General features: G+C 41.0%; 1 protein-coding gene and 1 long non-coding RNA gene across 5 annotated transcripts in view; one reads left to right on the top strand and one right to left on the bottom strand.

Moving 5' to 3' along the window:
• MYO5B (myosin VB) overlaps positions 1-8,394 on the top strand; it is a 330,461-nt gene extending 322,067 nt beyond the window's left edge. For all 4 annotated transcript variants that reach the window (XM_081942523.1, XM_081942520.1, XM_081942522.1 and 1 more), the window contains 3 exons: positions 365-539; positions 2,022-2,102; positions 4,805-8,394. In XM_081942523.1, coding sequence (XP_081798649.1) covers positions 365-539; positions 2,022-2,102; positions 4,805-4,957 — 409 coding nt within the window. In that variant the 3' untranslated portion in view covers positions 4,958-8,394. The remainder of the gene's footprint in view (positions 1-364; positions 540-2,021; positions 2,103-4,804) is intronic.
• A 1,938-nt stretch (positions 8,395-10,332) lies between these two features.
• LOC309387998 lies at positions 10,333-14,233 on the bottom strand. The gene is made up of 2 exons (XR_014174704.1): positions 13,589-14,233; positions 10,333-13,418 (listed from the first exon to the last, which is right to left on the bottom strand). It is a non-coding gene; the product is annotated as an uncharacterized lncRNA (long non-coding RNA).
• Positions 14,234-15,437: the final 1,204 nt, after the last annotated feature.

Genomic DNA, 15,437 nt, shown 5'->3' with positions numbered 1-15,437 from the left:
AATCATCAAATAAGTTTTAATTTTGACCTAGGCATAAAAAGGCAGCTGGGTGACTATGGATCAGTCACACTCTTTCAATCCATGACATCAAGCTCAGGTGACAAGCCAGTCAGTTAATTCCTGTTGGAGCCAATGGATTTACACTCAGTTGATCCAAACAAAAGGAGATGCTAAGCATGCGCGAAAAAAAATCCACCTGTCTCATTAATTCTTCCCATTGGCTGCTCTCAAGGAGCTTGGAGAGACAACCTTTACTAACCGATTCAGGCCCAGGCTGGTTGAAAACAATCCATCCTCTCAGCAGGATTCAGAACCATCTTGTCAATTCTTCTCATAACTTGTCTCTTCATTCCGTTGGTTGCAGGTTTAACATCAGCCAGCTGGAGGAATGGTTGAGAGGGAAGAACTTGCATCAGAGTGGGGCTGCCAAGACCCTGGAACCATTGATCCAGGCAGCACAGCTCCTGCAGCTGAAAAAGAAAACACCTGAAGATGCTGAGGCCATCTGTTCCTTGTGCACATCCCTCACTACTCAGCAGGTACACATTATTTACGAACCCAGAGCAGCTGATAAAAGCTTGAACCTGAGAATAAAGTTCTCCTCTTTAGCCCTTTCTTCTTCAAACACTGTTCATTCAGTGTAGAACACGGGTGTCAAATTCGCCGCGTCACCTTGCCGTCACGTGACGTATCGTGACATTTTTTCCCCTTTGCGGAGCTGGGGTGGGCGTGGCCTGCCTGTGAAGCATCCAGCCCGTGGGCCACTAGTTTGACACCCCTGATGTAGAAGATCACCAGAGAGCTTCAAGGCAGAGTAAGGATTTGAATTTAGGCATCCTTGCTTTGGGTCAAATTACAATGATGTAGAGCTGATATTTTGCAAATAATTCCCCAAAACTTTGTCCGTGTCCAGCATGTGGCTGATGAAGGTCCTTTTAAGTGACCAGGGGAAGTACTTGAAAATGTTGATGGATTATTCTTTGGCATTTGAGAATATTACAGAAGTAAATATATACACACAATCTGCATAAGTATGTACAAAATGTCTGTGGTGTACAGCAGCAGATTCATAAATGGATGTCTACGTCAGAGATGATTGCCTCTAGACCAGGGGTGTCAAACTCAAGGCCCGGGGGCTGGATATGGCCCGTGGGGTGTTTAGATCTGGCCCACGGAGCCACTCTGGAAACAGCCTGCAGTGCCTCTGACAGCAACAATGGAACCCGGGAGTGCTGCCTGTGGCTCCATTTTTGCTGGCCGAACATTGAGGGATGCCGTCACAGCCAAAAATGGAGCTTGGGAGCCCATTTTCACTGGCAGAGTGCTTGGGCCACCACGGGCGTCCCCGACACGAGTGATGTCAAGCTGGCCACACCAGTGTTGGGTTTTGAATTCCTTTCCAACCGGTACGGTTGGAATGGCCCCGGAGTCACCCACATGTCCGCGCGCAAGCGTTGTAGCGTCAAATGACGCTTCCGCAAGCCTCCGCGACGCTCCAGCTGCTCGGCGGAACGTCGCACAGGCACCGTATGCACCATGCACGTGCACGGAAGCACCAAAAGCTTAAAGCACAGGTAAGGAGCGCGGACAGGCGGGTGGGCCCTCCGGAGCACCGTACCGGAACGGTATCCGGTGCTCTGGGCAGGATCCGGTACGCCTGTATCAGGGCGTACCGCCTGCCACCCACCCTGGCCCCTAAGGTCAAGCATGGTCATACAACCCTGATGAGGACTTCAATGAAATCGAGTTCGACACCACTGCTCTAGATGTTGCTTAGTGCAAATCTTCTAAGGAACCAGAGAACACACAACATGTACAATTGTGGATAAATGGGGCATACATTCAGGCCCACCCGTTCCCTTGAAGGTCTGCTTGCAGATGAAGAGCCTGTATTGTCTTCTAATCCCACCCATTTCCTGCGCTTGTTCTGTTGAGGACCTGGGTTGTCTGTTTACAAAATGGTGATGTCGTAGAGTGTGTTGCATCTCCTCTATAACCCTCATTTGATCTTTGCTCCTCAGATTGTAAAAATACTAAATCTTTACACTCCTGTGAATGAGTTTGAAGAGCGAGTAACAGTAACCTTCATACGAAACATTCAGGTAAGTTTTCTACTAAATATAGGAAATTTTACATCTGCCAGACAATTAAAAAGTTGTGTCTAGTTGTTATAATGCATCTTTGGAGGTCTGGCTACTGAAACTTCAGAACTGGATCATAAGTACTCTTAGGGAGGTCCATCATAACTCTGAACATCTAAGTGACCGGCCGTAAGTCAAAGACTATCTGTAAACAATCAGCAAGCCTACCTTGAGACCCTTGGAAACTGACTCACATTTATGACAGTTGCAGTGTCCCGGGCTCATATGATTGCCTTTTTTTGACTTTCTAACGAGCAATTTCGTTGTATTTATTTTGTACAATGACAAAAAAGACTATACTATCAATGGGGAAATCAGATTCACTTAACAACCGTGTTACTAATTTAACAACTTAAGTGATTCACTTAACTGGGGTAAGAAAATTCGTAAAACGGGGCAAAACTCAAATTTCTCACTTAGCAACATATCATTTCAGCTCTATGTGGTTCGTAAATTGAGGACGACCTGTACATAAGCTACCTTTAAGCCAGCTCGTTAACCGAGGGTGTCTAGTGTTTTCTATTTCAAATGGCAGCAGTCTGTTTGGAGATGACTTTTCTTCTGATTTGATACCTGAGACTCATTTTAGAGGTGCTAAGAAGTGGAGTTTCAGTTTTGTTCACCTGAGGCCTGCACCTGAGCTACAGGTTAACTTGTTCCCGTTCTATCACATCCTATGCCAGTGATGGCGAACCTTTTTCTTATGGCATGCCAAAATTATGTGCTCAAAATGTTCAGAAAAGCCTCCAGGGGCTGGGGAGGGCAAAAAACGATCCCAACGGACTAACCAGAAGTTTGGAAATGGTTTCCAGCCTCCGGAGGGCATCCAGGGGGACAGGGGAGGCTGTTTTCACCCTCCCCAGGCTTCAGGAAAGCCTCCGGAGGCTGGGAAAGGCGAAAAACGGCCCCAACAAGCCAACCGGAAGTTTGGGAATGAACTTCCGGTTGGCAAGTTCGGGAATGAACGTCCGGTTGGCCCGTTGGGCCTGTTTTTCACCCTCCCCAGCCTCTGGAGGGTTTCCTGAAGCCTTTGGAGGGTGAAAACAGCCTCCCCCGCCCCTCCGGAAGGCCAAAAATCAGTGTGCGCCAGAGCTGACAGCTGGTGTGCCAGAGAATATGGCTCTGCATGCCATAGGTTCGCCATCACGGTCCTTTGCCAAGCACATTGGGCTCCAAGCGTGCTGATGTTTTTCAGATCGTCCCAAGATGTTTGGTGGCAGGTTTTTCTTTGGCCTTCCTTTTTTTTTCTCCAACCATTTTGTGGTATCCAATTGATTGCTGTCATTGCTGGACGTTGCAAACTCCTGTGGAGCATGTGTTCAGCAAAGCGCATTCTTCCTTTGTCACTACCCCAGACCCTTCAGGAATTACCTCCTTGTAGAATTTTCTCATTCGTGACATTCTGTTAAGGCTAATAAAATGGAGTGAGATAGGACTCAAACACTCCAGGGAGAATTCCAGACGGAGAAAAAATAAGTTCATGAAGAATAAGTTAAGATTGCCAGATTGGTAGGGCATAGGATTAAATTCCGCTTGGGTGGGCACCAATCACTGAGAATTGAGCAACTACAAAGTTGAAAATATTATGGTCGGTCTTACCATCACTTAGATGTCTATGCTGAATTTGGTATTTTTGCCCACCTATTATGTCCTACCCAAGGACCTGGGATGGCAGGTGCTATTTCATAATGTTAATTATTATTGTATACACAACGATGTGAAATCACAGCTGCCCGTTCTATCCCTCTACAGTTAGTTACTATAATCTTACCCTGTTACTCCAGGATAAAACATTGAGAAACGGCAGCTGAATTGTTCACCTTCACCAAATCCAAGGTTAAACTAAAAACAGAAACAAAGCCTGACAGCTGTTGCTATTTAAAAACACTGAACAAATCGCCAGATTATTTCCTCTCATTTACACAGTACGCCAGGTGGAGCCGTGGCCAGTTCTAGCTATGATCTTCCATTGCTGTTCTTGTGGGAAGATACTACAGCTACATCAGGGGTGTCCAACTTTAAGACTTGTGAACTTCAATGCCCAAAATTCTGGGGTTCTTTGACTTGAAGTCTACAGTGTTAAAAGTTGCCAAGGTTGGAACCTCTGAGCTAGGTACTACCAGGAGTGACTGCTAGTTTCCAGACAAACAAACAATCCTATAGTACAGTGCTGTTAAGTTAGTTGCCACTACAAGTCTTGCTAAAAAAAACCCAGTATCAGTTGATGTCTAGAATAGAATAGAATAATTAGGATTAAAATGAGTTGGAGATCTTCTAGTCCCACCCCCTGCTTAGGCAGGAGACCCTATACCATTTCAAACAAATAGTTATCCAACCACTTCTTAAAACTTCCAGTGTTGGAGCATTTACAACTTCTGGAAGCAAGTTGTTCCCCTGATTAATTGTTCTAGCTGTCAATAAATTTCTCCTTAGTTCTAGGATGCTTCTCTCCTTCATTAGTTTCCATTTATAGCTTCTTGTTCTCCCTTCAGGTGCTTTGGAGAATAGTGTGACTCCCTTAGATCTCACCTTCTTAAAACTCAACCCCATGAGTCCTATTCTAGAGAAACTCAATACTCAGCTGTGAGGGCAAGGTTGTGGTTTAAAACAACCAGCTATCTGTTGTTGTTTTTTGCTAATAATTTTCTTCTGGCTCCTTCTAGGCACAATTGCAAGAGCGAAACGACCCTCCACAGCTGCTCTTAGACTTCAAATTCATGTTCCCTGTTTTGTTTCCATTCAATCCTTCCTCTCTGACCATGGACTCTATCCACATCCCGGCTTCCCTCAACCTGGAATTCCTGAACCGAGTTTGAAGACACAATATATTTTTTTTCAGCCCAATTTTCCCAAAGCTAAAGGGGAGAAAAAGAAACAAAAATGTAGAAGCTCTTCAAATAGGGACCAAATAATGGTGAAAGAACCAGTACATGCCAATTAATCAGTGCTAAATTGTTCCGGATTAAAAAAAATACTTGGGTTAGATGCTTCTTGGTTTGTTTGAGGGATTTTTTGGGGGGAGGGAGGGAGGGGAGATCTTGCAGTTGATACCTGAAACACAAGAAGGGATTGAACTGTTTGATGTCATGTTAAAATATTGTCTCTCACTTGCCATTAAGGCAAATGCACTGGTTAAGCAGGATGTAAGCTTTACTTTTGTGAATTATGTTTCTCAAGGATTTTTGTGTTGAAATGAAAAAAAAGCCAAGATTGCCACCCATTTTCTGATTGTCCATAGTGGTAGAGCAGAGGTCTGTAAACTTGGCAACTTTAAAACTTGTGGACATCAAACTCCCAGAACTCCTCAGCCAGAATGGAAGGCTGAGCATGGCTGGCTGAGGAATTCTGGGAATTGAAGTCCACAAGTCTTAAAGTTGCCAAAGTGGAAACCCCTGTGATAGAGCTAGCTTCAATCTTCAGTTTCTCATTTTAAAAAAGTTGCTTTAGGTTAAAATAAAAAAAAAAAGATGTGACCCAGTTTGAACAGATGTTACTGGGGGTGGAAAGAGCATCATTTGCAATTTGTACTGAGGCTAGAAAATGCCACTTTGCATATGAAGCAAGTTAGTCCCTGAAAGCTTCAGGAAGATGTGTAAAATATGGTACATAAAAGACAATATGACGGTACATACCTAAGAAAGCAGGGCAAACTTCAATCGCACTATTGTGGCTGCCATTTTGCCTTTTGTTTACCATACTTTGTGGATACCCTGGTCCATCTTTAACCCATCAGGTGCCTGTTATAATTTTTCCGTATTCTTATCACTAAGAATGTGAAGTTGTGGAACCATAAACCTCTATGTTTGCTTCATGCCAAATTATAATTTCACTGTAAGCTGCTACGAATTCATTTAGGCCACTGACTGTCATGAGCTTACTCTGATTTACTGGGGAAGAAAATGGTGTACTGGCCACATTGACTCTGAGACAGATTCCTTGCCAAGGTAGTTGTAGCATCCTTATGATCGCACTTGGGACTGTGCCAGGACACAATAGGGATATGTTGGCTCAGTTGTGTGTCATTGTGCAGCCAATGTTTCCCAAGCATTTTTGAGAGAGAACATTTGCAGGAAATGGAGTGTCAGGCTGTGTTTCCAAGCCAATTACAAGGACAATGTTAGGCACTATATATATATTTATTAATATCTGAACTCCAAGGGAAGCCTTTCAGGAGAATTATCATGGAAACTAATGCAGAAGACTCTGTCAACATGTTTATGCACAAAACAATAGGTAAGAAATGGCATTTCTTGCAAAAATCTTCCTTCGGGTTCTAAATATGACTTTTTAAATTATGTCCAAAATCCTACTACAAAACATTTTTCTTCGACTTTTGTTTTTTTAAGCATTGCTCAACTATTATTCAGTGGCTATCATAAGCCATTAAAGTGGCATCAGATAAAAAGGAGACCGTGGGAAGGGACAATGATATGGTTTAATAGCCATTTACAGAATTCGCTATTCTGCAATCTCCTATCATTGCACTTCACTAGATAAACCCAGTAGGGTTACAAGCAAAAAAAGAAATGTGATTGAAGGACCTTTTTGAACCGTGCCCAGATGATCTTGGCATTCTTCACTCTTGCAAGCTTGGCAGTTAAATATTGGACCAGGAAGCTTTTAGCGAGATGAGCCCCATTCTTTTCAAAATAATTGTGTTATAATAAATCAAGCACCCAACTTACATAAGACACTCCTCCACTAATGGTTCAATCATAAGACATTCTAGTCTGTTTCGGAAAATAAGTAAAGAACTTGTCCATTTTTAACTGATAATGGTCTGCAAGACATCTGATGCCTAAAAGGCAAACATTTTGTGCATTTGGCCATGTCTTGCAGTATTGAATATCTAAATATCTTGATGCACAGATGGATGCAAACAGGAGCATCTGCTATCTAACTCCTCTTAAATGCTTACAGTGCTGCTCCGAAGCTTCAGCACCTGAATATGGCTATCCGTCATTAAGTTTAGTATCCAGGGAACCGTTTCTTCATAATGCTAAATTCATAAAACGATTGCAACCGTGTGGTAAAATGATAGCTGCGGGGACACTGCTTCCACATAATTCTGCAAATTGTGTCAGGTTTTTTCCTACTTGGTCCCTGTGGAAAAATCCATGCTGCTTTCCCTGGTGCTCTAGTTTTACCCGATGACACTTTATTCAATGGAAGTTTCTCTATTATTCATATTTTAACGCAAAAGAAAGTTTTGTAGAAATATCTGCTTATTTCTCTTGTGTTTTTCTGTGTTTTGTGTTTTTCTGCATTATGCAAACACTAATTTGGAGATTTCTCCCTCAAATTAGATATGTTAAATTTTTACTTTGGCATACTCCTCCCCTCTGGAGGTCCTCAACATGGAACAAAAAAAAAAAGAAAAAAACCCCAGATTGTTGCCTCTAATAGAACAAATTTCTTATTTACTGTCTTTTTTCTTTAAGTACCACTTTCCAGAGTAATAAATGAAGTAGGCACTGGATTTTCTAAAGAACTGAATATTGTAATTCGTGTATATTCCTTACAAATTCTCTAGGTTTACTCACCATTAGTAAAATAATGTAAAAGTGAGACATTTTATTGAAAAGTAACACGAGCCAAAGTGGTAGTCAAACCACCATGTAATTTTTCACCCATTGTGGCCAGTTTACTCATGCACATCGGACCTTTTCTCTCCCACAAAATATAAGGTGTGAAAAGGGGGCACTTTACCAGCTGTGATCCCATTTGCCACCTTTTAAAAGTATACATGAACAGTAAGCAATTATTTCCAAATTCTCCAGTATCCTGTGCAACTAAACTGGGCAACTGGAAGTATTATGTTGTCATTTGGCAAGAAGCCTCAATTTCTGTATAAACTCTATATGTTTAAGAATCCTCAAACGTTGCAAAGCTTTTAAATACGTTGGTGTATTTGTTACCAGGCAGACTAAAGATGCAGAATAAGGTGCAAAACCTTCTACAGAATCTTAGAAAATGTATTTATAAAGTGTGCTAAAGCTCTACCTAATGGTAATATTTCTCTGTAAGACTTCAAGAAAATTTAATTTATATTATGTATATAATATCTGTACATTTTTAAAATATGTTAGTATAACAGATAGAAATTGAATATTTGTAATTATCTGCAAACTTGGATTTACTGAAGGAACTTGTGTTTAAATAACTGATGTCTGTAACTTTTGTGATCTGTTTTTAAGATAACTTTTGACTTTTCTTTTTAAAAAGCCAATTCACTGGCAGTACCATGCACAAATATGGTTTCTCTGTCTCTGATCGTTTCTTTGATTTAAAAATACTTTAGCACAGATCAAAAAAGTAGATTGTGTCACTTATTTCATCTTTTTATTGTTTTTGACTAAATTCTTTCCTTCGGCATGGCTTTACATTAGCATTCGCAATCAGCATTTTCCTGAACTGAGTATTACAACTTTGGAGAAAAATGTAAAGGTGATCTCAAATTACTTTTGAATTTGTATGAAAACTGATGAAATTGCATATGGATTTAGACATCTGTAAAAGTCCATAAAAAGGATCCAAACGCAGATTTGAATTTATTTTCTCCACAAAGTTTTAGATTCCCAACGTATATTTTTGAAGAGTCCAAATTGGGAATCTTGGGAGATTTTTTTGAAGACCTACGAAGGCACTAAAATAAATACCGATAAAATACTTGATCACAGTATTGATAGCTATCCAATTAATGTTAACAAATGTGCAGCCTTACATATAACTTCTATTTGTTTAGGACAGTCAACATGGAAAGATTTATATAATTCCTGTTGTATGAGATTAATTTGAACTTTTTATACAAATAAATATATAACCGTCTTCCTCAATTAAAAACCGCTGCAAGAAATGCAGATTGATTCATATTGATTCATTGATATTAAGTATAATTTTTTAAATACTACACATCTCAAGTGTGCAAGAATTAGCAAGTCTTATCTGTACATGGGGACAAGCAATGAGATTGCCAAGTTTCAAATTACAGTACACACACTCAAGTAAATTCTTATTCCAGCACATTAACTATATGGGTTTGCTGTTTTATTCTCAGACTGTAACAATAGAATGCAGTAGTCAGAATATTCTAGCATTATAGATGTAGCTGACTGTCCATCATGCCAACCTACTGCATGAGCAAGTTACACTTTGCTTTTTTATATAGAAAGAAAGCTCTCATAAAACCTAGAGAATTATTCAAAGAATGCAAAAGCTGGAACATAAAATGAGGTGTGCCCATCCCAATTTATAATTGCCCCAGCTTGATTAAAATTGCAAGTGTGGATGAAATATTACTACTGGTGAAAATATTTATCCAGATTGAACAATTGGGTAAAATACACCTGTTTATAGGAAAGTGACTGTAAAAGTCACCATCATTCCATTGTGCATAAAATACTGTGAAATAAATACTTTGGAATAAGAAGCTTGCTTTCCTTGTTTTTCTGCATGCTGCTTTTGCTAAGCTCATTCGAAAAGAGTGAGAACTGGATTTGTTTTATAAACTCTTTGTAATACATTTATAGTATATAGATATTATTTCCTTCTGGAGTTCCAAGTGTCACACATAAACGCTACAATAGTGCAGCTTTCAAGATTGCTTCTTAGATTATTGTAAAGTATTTTTGGAAGCAAATATACCGAAGTTGGGTTGATGAATGCATCAAACCCAAGCGGTCTGTTGGAAAGTTTCTGAAATATATTTCAAGGGATACCTACTATCGTGTTTCCCCAAAAATAAGAACCCGGGCTTTTTTTTCGCCTCCAAAAGGCATATGGTCTTATTTTGGGGGGGATGTCTTTTCCACTGACTGACCTCATGGCGGCAGCACCAACAGCCCTGCCCAGCAGGAGCCTGTGTGGCCACTGCTGGCCCACTTTTACAGACTGTCACCTAAGGCAGTGTTTTTCAACCTTGGCAACTTGAAGATGTCTGGACTTCAACTCCCAGAATTCCCCAGCCAGCATTCGCTGGCTGGGGAATTCTGGGAGTTGAAGTCCAGACATCTTCAAGTTGCCAAGGTTGAAAATCACTGACCTAAGGTGCTGTCTTGTAAGAGTCGTTTCTTCACTACCATGAGAGTTTCAGTTGTTGGAATGCAGGTAAAGAGGGAAGTCACATCATAGGAAACCATGGTCTCATCCAGGTAATTTTAGATTCCAAACCTTGCTGACGAAGTCCTGTGAATTGTTTTTTTTTAAAAGAATTTTATTGGTTTTTAAGCATTTATGGGGAAAGGTAAAAAGGTACATAGAAAAGTTTGGCAGCTCCCGTGCTAGTGGTAGAAATCCCTCCAAATCTCACAATTTTTACAATGTTAAAAACAACGTATAAAAGATAAGCAAAAACAGAATCTTGTTCTACATTATATCAACTATGTGTTCAATCATCTCTTTCTTTGTCACTTTCTAGTATATCAACAATTACAATAATATTTCAAATACATTTATTTTTGTGACCTGAGCCTTTTCGATATTGCTTCCTCCTCCCTGTCCCCAAATGGAGCCACACACACCCCTCCTTCATATCTTGTACATTACTACCTTTTTCACCACCTCCCCTATTTTCGTCCTCTAGGAGAGAAATATGTTTTTTAATGAAGGCTTCTGCCTCCTCTACTGTTTTAATTCTAATTCTATTTCCCTCCCAAAAAAATCAACATTCCCTCTGGCAATAACCATCTAAACCAAACTCCTTTATTGTATAGTTTCTTTGATAAGGAGGAATACTTCCTCCTTTTTTCCCTTATTTTTTTTCAGAATTTGCTTAAGAATGGTAATTTATTTATCTTTATATCTTAATGGTCCCTCCCTTTGTGCCCCTAGCACCTCATCCCTCGTGGTCCTCCTAAGAAATTTAACATGTACCTCCCTTGGAACATTATGTGTTCTAGCATATGCTGAATTAACCCTGAAAACCAGATCCATATCCCACCACAACTGTTCTTTGTTTCTCTTAATATATTCTGCTAAAATTGTACTCATAATATCCTTAAGATCTTCATTTTCTATCTCTGGTAGGTTCTGGAATCTGAGAAAAAAGGACATTCTTTCAAGTTCTATTTTTGCCATAAAATTTTCCAATTCTAAATTTCCCTTCCGGATTGCCTTAACCTCCTCCCCCAACCCAGCTGCCCTCTCCTCCAACACCCCAATTCTTTGTTTGTTTTCTGTTATATGATGTTGTACACCTTTGAGTTCATCTTTGAGATCTGTCACCTCTTTTTTCAGCTCATTTTGACCCCTCATAATTTCCTGAAACATTTGGGTAACAGATAGTTCTTTTGAGCTCTCTCTAGTTCCTTCTTGTTGTAACAATGAAATAATTTTCGTCTGCTACATGCTTGGACTGGAGGTGGCAGAAGCAGGGGCAGAGAATGACTTGCCCGTTGGTGGTTTTTTGGGCCCCATTTATCTGAGTTCAGAGATGATAAGTCTTTTACAAAGAAGATGGCGTCAGTGGAGCGCGCAGCTGTGCCGGTCCAAGGCGGCAGGCAAATCCGAAAGTGAAAAGATAGTTCTCCTTCACAGTTCCAAGACACGGAGGTACACCAGAAAGGGGAAAGTTAAATAATCAAAATCCAGGAAGACCACGTAACAGGAGAGGTCTAGAGCACCTTCAGAGGGGGTATTAAGACTACACCAGAGATTTTTTTTCCAAAGGTAGTTTCAAAAGGCAGACTTCATTTATAAGTACAAAAACGAAGAGGGAGGGAAGCCATCTTGGCTCCTCCTTTCGCAGGGAGAAGAACAAAGATTCCCATACGTTTTTTCCTTTTAAGAAAACAGCTCAACAATCACCTCTTGCAGCTGTGATATCAATCTTTCTCACATAGTTAGTACAAGTGGCAAGTCAGCCTTTATTCTCTCTCCATTCCAATATAGAGAGAGATAGTTCATATGCCGCTTTGTCCAAGGGGGGGGTAAGGAGAAAGAAACACCCCCCTCTAATCTTCCAGTTTCAAATAGATTGAACACAAACGTACAATAGTCTGCTGCTTATCCGTTAACGATGATTAAGTAGATTGGACGGATCTCCCCCCACCGGCATTCCAGCCGCTCTTCCTTCGATTAACTCCTTCCTCCCGGAGCCCATTCGGCGAAAGGACAGACAGCCCAAAGCTGCTCCTAAAAGGAATCCACCGGGGAGACGAGCGGTGGACAACACGTCCGTCACCTACAGGAACCGGAAGTGATCACGAAGTCCTGTGAATTGTTGATGTGATGGGTGGTGTTGCCAACTAGAGGAGCTAATAAAGTGGTTGGATGTTTTACAATGTTGTAGGTAACAGTTGATGCTGCTGACAATTGGTCTGAGTGGAGTTCCCTCTGTGGATTTTGAGGAGTCCATATATGCATGGCGTGGCTTCCCCAGAGTATAAAGACAGTAGTATTGTGGGTGGTTGAGGGCATTGTCTTTCAGTAGTTGTTGCAAGAGATCAATGACTTTTTTCTTGTAAATATTGGTGGGATCTCTCTTCAGAGTCTCATAGGTGGCAGTGTCCTCCAGAAGACTGTTTACTTTGGCCTTGTAGTCATCTGTGTTCAGGATGACTGCATCATCCTTTTATTTGCTGGCAGGATGGTGATGTTTGGATCTCTTCCTAGGAATGTCACTGCTGTACATTTCTTGAATTATGAGGTTGGAAGAGGATATTTTGGCATTAGCAAAGGCTGCAGATACTTTCATCCTTAATTGTTCTTCCTCTGGTTCTGCCAGTTTATTGTTTCTGATGACCGATTCTGGTGCTGAGAGATCTACAACTGGTAGCTGTTCTGGTATGACTGCAAAATTCAGTCCTTTGGCTAAAATATTATTTTCTGTTTGGTAAGCTCTGTCAGATTTCTCACCCATTGGAGTTTTCTGAGACTTGTCGCTGTCCATCTGTGTTGGTTCTTCTGTTGTATTTTTTCCTGTCTAAGCTGTAGGGTACAAATGATTTCCAGCTCTTGAAGTTTGTGTTTCGCCCTCTCTTTCAAAACCTCACTTGTAATATTAATCTGTCTTATCCTTTCGTTGAGAAGTTGGGAGCTATGCTTTCTGCAGGATGTTTTCTGCCCTGTGCCCCCTTCACTGTTGATCACAGGCTGTTGGGAATGAGTCTGTGTTGTGCGCTTCTCAAACTGAAGCGCAAATGGTTCCTGTAGTCTGCAATTTTTTCTAGAAATCCATTCATACTCCTGCACCATTCGAAGGATGTTCATCCCAAAGCTAAAGGTTTCAATTATGTTTTTGTTCGACATTATACACCAGAATCCTTTGGCACTGGAGCACTGCATGTACAGTAAGTAGATGAATTATTAGATACATTGAGAAGGGTAAAAAAAAGTAAGACTAGCTCAGAGTCCCTTCCCAAGTTACATAGTTGATTTTCACACTGATCTTTCACAATCCCAGCCAACCCCACTGTGTGTTTCATCATAAAGGCTTTTGCCCCACTGACCTTCGATTTTTCTCCTGTGCCTCGGGCTCTGTGCATCAGCAGCCAAGTACGAACTACGGGACTGCCAAAGCATTGGTCTCAGATGCCTTTGTTAGCACAAATTTCGTCATTCAGTTCCACACAGAATTCAGATTGCGCAGTGGGCTATTCATCACAGACCAGCAATGGCAGGAAGGGGCAATGCTCTTCAAATGAGATAATCTGTTAGGTGTTCGAGACAGGGATTCCCTTGGAAGGCACTATCAGAAGTACAAGATGCAATAGTCCCGATGGGCAGAGCTGGTGAATCCTAAGGTATTTTCTGCTTTCTATGTCCAACCACCACCTCAGGGTCGCCAGTTGGCATCTGGGTGCCATTCAAGAATCAGTTTGGCAGCACCTTGGCTCCAGACTGAGGAACCACTTTCTCTCTCCCATATGCATCTTCTTGTCCAATCAGACCAATCTAAACAAGATGTTACATGGCAGGACTTTAGAAACAGGCATTTTGGACCCTTGTCCCTATACTTTGGAGGACCAGTTTGCTCCTTTCCTCCTGGATTTTGGGAGAGCTGCTGAGACCTGGTGGTTCCCTCAAGCCCTGGAGGAGAGTTTGCAGTGACCGAAAGGTAAAATGTAAGGAATGCACAACACGGCATTTTATTATTTATTCTTTTTAAGGGGATTGATTTATGGGGATCTTATTAACCACCCAGAACCTTTGAGCAAACAAATTAAGTTAATTTGAATCAGACAGATCAGAAATGTTATCACAAAGCAAAATGCTCTTGCAAATATCTGTACAGGAATTGTGCAGAGTCAAGAATAGTCCATCATTTCTGCCGTGTGCACAAGTGTCAAAATGATATTCAAGATTCAGTACGCTATATGGGACCCCCATTCCAAGTGAACTCCATTAGCAAAACTGGTTAGAGAAACACAAGTTACCATTATGACCCTTCATTATTGAGCAAGCAATGCTTGCTATTTTTAGAGAGAACTATGATCACATCTTTATGTTCTTCAGTCATTCAGGTACTTTCAGTTCTTCAGGACCTGATGGCAGGGGTGACATTCAGCAGATTCTGACAGGTTCTGGAGAACCGGTAGCGGAAATTTTGAGTAGTTCAGAGAACCAGTAAATACCAATTCTGGCTGGCCCCAGAGTAGGATGAGAATAGAGATTTTGCAATATCCTTCCCCCAGGAGTGGGGAGGGAATGGGAATTTTGCAGTATCCTTCCCCTGCCATACCCACCAAGCCATGCCCACAGAACCAGTAATAAAAAAACTGAATTTCACCACTGCCTGATGGATATCCTTTTGCCAGGATTGTCTCTCTGTGGCCTCTTTTTCAACTGTCAATTAATTTTTCCAGGTATCAAGATCTTCTCCAGTAACACCTGCTTTCATATTACACATCCATTTTATTGACTGGTACTACAAATAGAACAGTTGTATCTTACCACTCTATAACAACATGTTTACTGTATTTCTGTCATTCCTGCTGAAAATAACAAATGTTTGCAGCAATTAAATTCAAGTGACAACAGTTTTGAGAAACATTTCTTAGCCTTTTTATTTGAAAAGTCTCTAATGATTTTTGATTAATAAATTCACATTTGGTAAATAATAGCATTTTCTCTTTAATTAATTCTTCACTTACCGTGTTTTTCAGAGTATAAGACACAGCTTCCCTCAAAAAAGAGGCTGAAAATCTGGATGCGTCTTATACACTGAATACAGAATTTTTTGCCTCTCAGAACCCCACCCCCTTTACCAAAATGGCCGTGCATAGCCTTTAGGCGGCTTATAGAGTGCTCCTGGGTGCTGGGGAGGGCAGAAATGAGCAGAAAACGGGCTGTTTTTAG

This window comes from Natrix helvetica (assembly GCF_964273705.1).
Source record: "Natrix helvetica genome assembly, chromosome: 2".
Classification (NCBI taxonomy): Eukaryota; Metazoa; Chordata; class Lepidosauria; order Squamata; family Natricidae; genus Natrix; species Natrix helvetica.
This window is presented reverse-complemented; position numbering and strand designations above follow the sequence as displayed.